Source organism: Seriola dumerili, unplaced genomic scaffold (genome assembly GCF_002260705.1).
Source record: "Seriola dumerili isolate Sdu_G_001 unplaced genomic scaffold, Sdu_1.0 BDQW01000012.1, whole genome shotgun sequence".
In the NCBI taxonomy this organism is placed as follows: domain Eukaryota; kingdom Metazoa; phylum Chordata; class Actinopteri; order Carangiformes; family Carangidae; genus Seriola; species Seriola dumerili.
Window position 1 is genome coordinate 2,042,135 of NW_019174267.1, and position 2,512 is coordinate 2,044,646.

The 2,512-nt window shown below is 49.6% G+C and overlaps 1 protein-coding gene across 1 annotated transcript in view; it reads left to right on the plus strand.

The window, feature by feature from the left end:
* The window catches only part of trpm1 (transient receptor potential cation channel subfamily M member 1), a 39,655-nt gene that overhangs the window by 24,089 nt on the left and 13,054 nt on the right, over window positions 1–2,512 (plus strand). The window contains exons 10-11 of the mRNA XM_022749980.1: window positions 1,963–2,063; window positions 2,247–2,302. Coding sequence (XP_022605701.1) covers window positions 1,963–2,063; window positions 2,247–2,302 — 157 coding nt within the window. The remainder of the gene's footprint in view (window positions 1–1,962; window positions 2,064–2,246; window positions 2,303–2,512) is intronic.

The following is a 2,512-nucleotide window of genomic DNA, read 5'->3' on the forward strand; positions in this document are numbered from 1 at the left end:
GAGACATGTCCTGAGAGACATGTCCTGAGGGACAAGTCATGAGGGACAGGTCCTGAGAGACACGTCCTGAGAACAAGTCATGGGAGACATGTCCTGAGGGACATGTCCTGAGAGACACTTCCTGAGGGACAAGTCATGAGAGACATGTCCTGAGGGACATGTCCTGAGAACAAGTCATGAGAGACATGTCCTGAGAGACATGTCCTGAGGGACAAGTCATGAGGGACAGGTCCTCAGAGACACGTCCTGAGAACAAGTCATGGGAGACATGTCCTGAGGGACAAGTCATGAGAGTAATGTCCTGAGGGACAGGTCCTGAGGGACAAGTCATGAGAGTAATGTCCTGAGGGACATGTCCTGAGAACAAGTCATGAGAGACATGTCTGAGGGACATGTCCTGAGGGACAAGTCCTGAGAGTAATGTCCTGAAGGACGGGTCCTAGGGGAGCGGTCCTGAGAGACACATCCTGAGGGACAGGTCCAGGACCTTCAGACTGATAGGTGAGCGTCTGTTCCTCCACAGGTTGGTGAGTGACAGCGTCAGAGAGCAGCTGCTCGTCACCATCCAGAAGACGTTCAACTACAGCCGCAGCCAGGCGCAGCAGATCTTCCTCATGGTGATGGAGTGCATGAAGAAGAGAGCGCTGGTAGGTGCAACAATAAACAGCTTCACTCACCATCATCAGGCTCTTCTGCTGTGATGACAGACATGATCTCTGAATCATGTTCTTTAAACTGAATGAAGCGATCCAGCCTATTGGGATCCAGGTGGGCGGGGCCACCCTCTCAGTTCATGGGTCTTGGCTGATGGGATGTGACCACAGAGTAAAACCTGCTCTCTGAGACCTCAGCAGTTGTGACATTAACATAATGATGAAGGTTTTACCTTTGACCCAAAACTGCAGCTCTTAGTGGAGATTGTTCTGTGACCCTCCGCCATTTATTTAATCCCACAATCCTCTGCTTACTCCTGAGAACAGCTGCAGCAGCATTCTGGCCATAAATGTAAAAAATAAATCACATCTCATCACTTAAAGTGATTTGTTGTCAGATTAAATGCTGCGCTGCACATCGACATGTTTCTGGATGGACCCGACCTGCAGTCTGAAACAAGACAGGAACCAACCAGACCAACTGCTTCTCTCCAGCTCACCATGCCTTTCAACTGAGTCAGACCTGAACTACAGGTTGACTCAGTGTGACATCACTTACTGATGATGTCATCATCTCTGATGTTGCTCCAGGACAAAGCTCCAGAGAAACAGAGTCTACAGAACTTCATAGATATTCCTTCTGTTTTTAAGTTTCCTTCAGTATCACAGTAAAACATCATGATACACTGTAGACAGGAGCTGATTCAGCTGATCACAGCTGATCTCAGAACAGTTTCTGTCCCTTGGATCTGATGCCAGTTTCATTCATCATGTCATTTCCCGCCCTCTTGTGGTGGCAGCAGGGTATTGTCTCTGAAGCTAGCTTTACTTCCATCTGTTTCTATAGTTTCTGTCATTTTCATGGGTGTGACCGTGTCCTGTTGACAAAGACTGCAGTTGTGTGTTGTGTGTAGATCACAGTGTTCAGGATGGGCTCAGAGGGACAGCAGGACATTGAGATGTCCATCCTCACAGCTCTGCTCAAAGGTGACATCTACACATTTATTAAGAAGACACACACACACACACACACACACACACACACACACGGTCGTCACAGTCACATGACCTCACCTTTTCTGTGTGCAGGAAGTGAAAGTGTGAGTCTGAACACCTGTTATNTGAGATGTCCATCCTCACAGCTCTGCTCAAAAGTGACACATATACATATATTAAAAAGACACACACACACACACACACACACACACACACACACACGGTCGTCACAGTCACATGACCTCACCTTTTCTGTGTGCAGGAAGTGAAAGTGTGAGTCTGAACACCTGTTATTTGCGGATGATGATTTCAGGTACGAATGCGTCAGCGTCGGATCAGTTGAGTCTGGCTCTGGCCTGGAACAGAGTGGACATCGCTCACAGTCAGATCTTTGTGTACGGACACCACTGGCCTGTGAGTTCACAGATACTGGATCTATACATCTATTGATCTGTCCATTGATCTGTCTGTCCCACTGTGCCCAACACTGTCTCCAAAAAGACAGATGCTCAGCAGAGTAAGACAAAACCCAGTGACATCATCAAATCTAATTATGTCTGTGTGACCGGAGTTGTTGTCTCTTCCTGGTGTCTGCAGCCTGTGAGCGCCTTACCCACCGACCGTCCTAAAAGCCCGACGGCCCAGAGAACAGCAGCAGCAGCAGCAGCAGCAGGAGGAGGAGGAGGAGGAGGAGGAGGAGGAGGGGGAGNTCTGTGTGACCGGAGTTGTTGTCTCTTCCTGGTGTCTGCAGCCTGTGAGCGCCTTACCCACCGACCGTCCTAAAAGCCCGACGGCCCAGAGAACAGCAGCAGCAGCAGCAGCAGCAGGAGGAGGAGGAGGAGGAGGAGGAGGAGGAGGGGGAG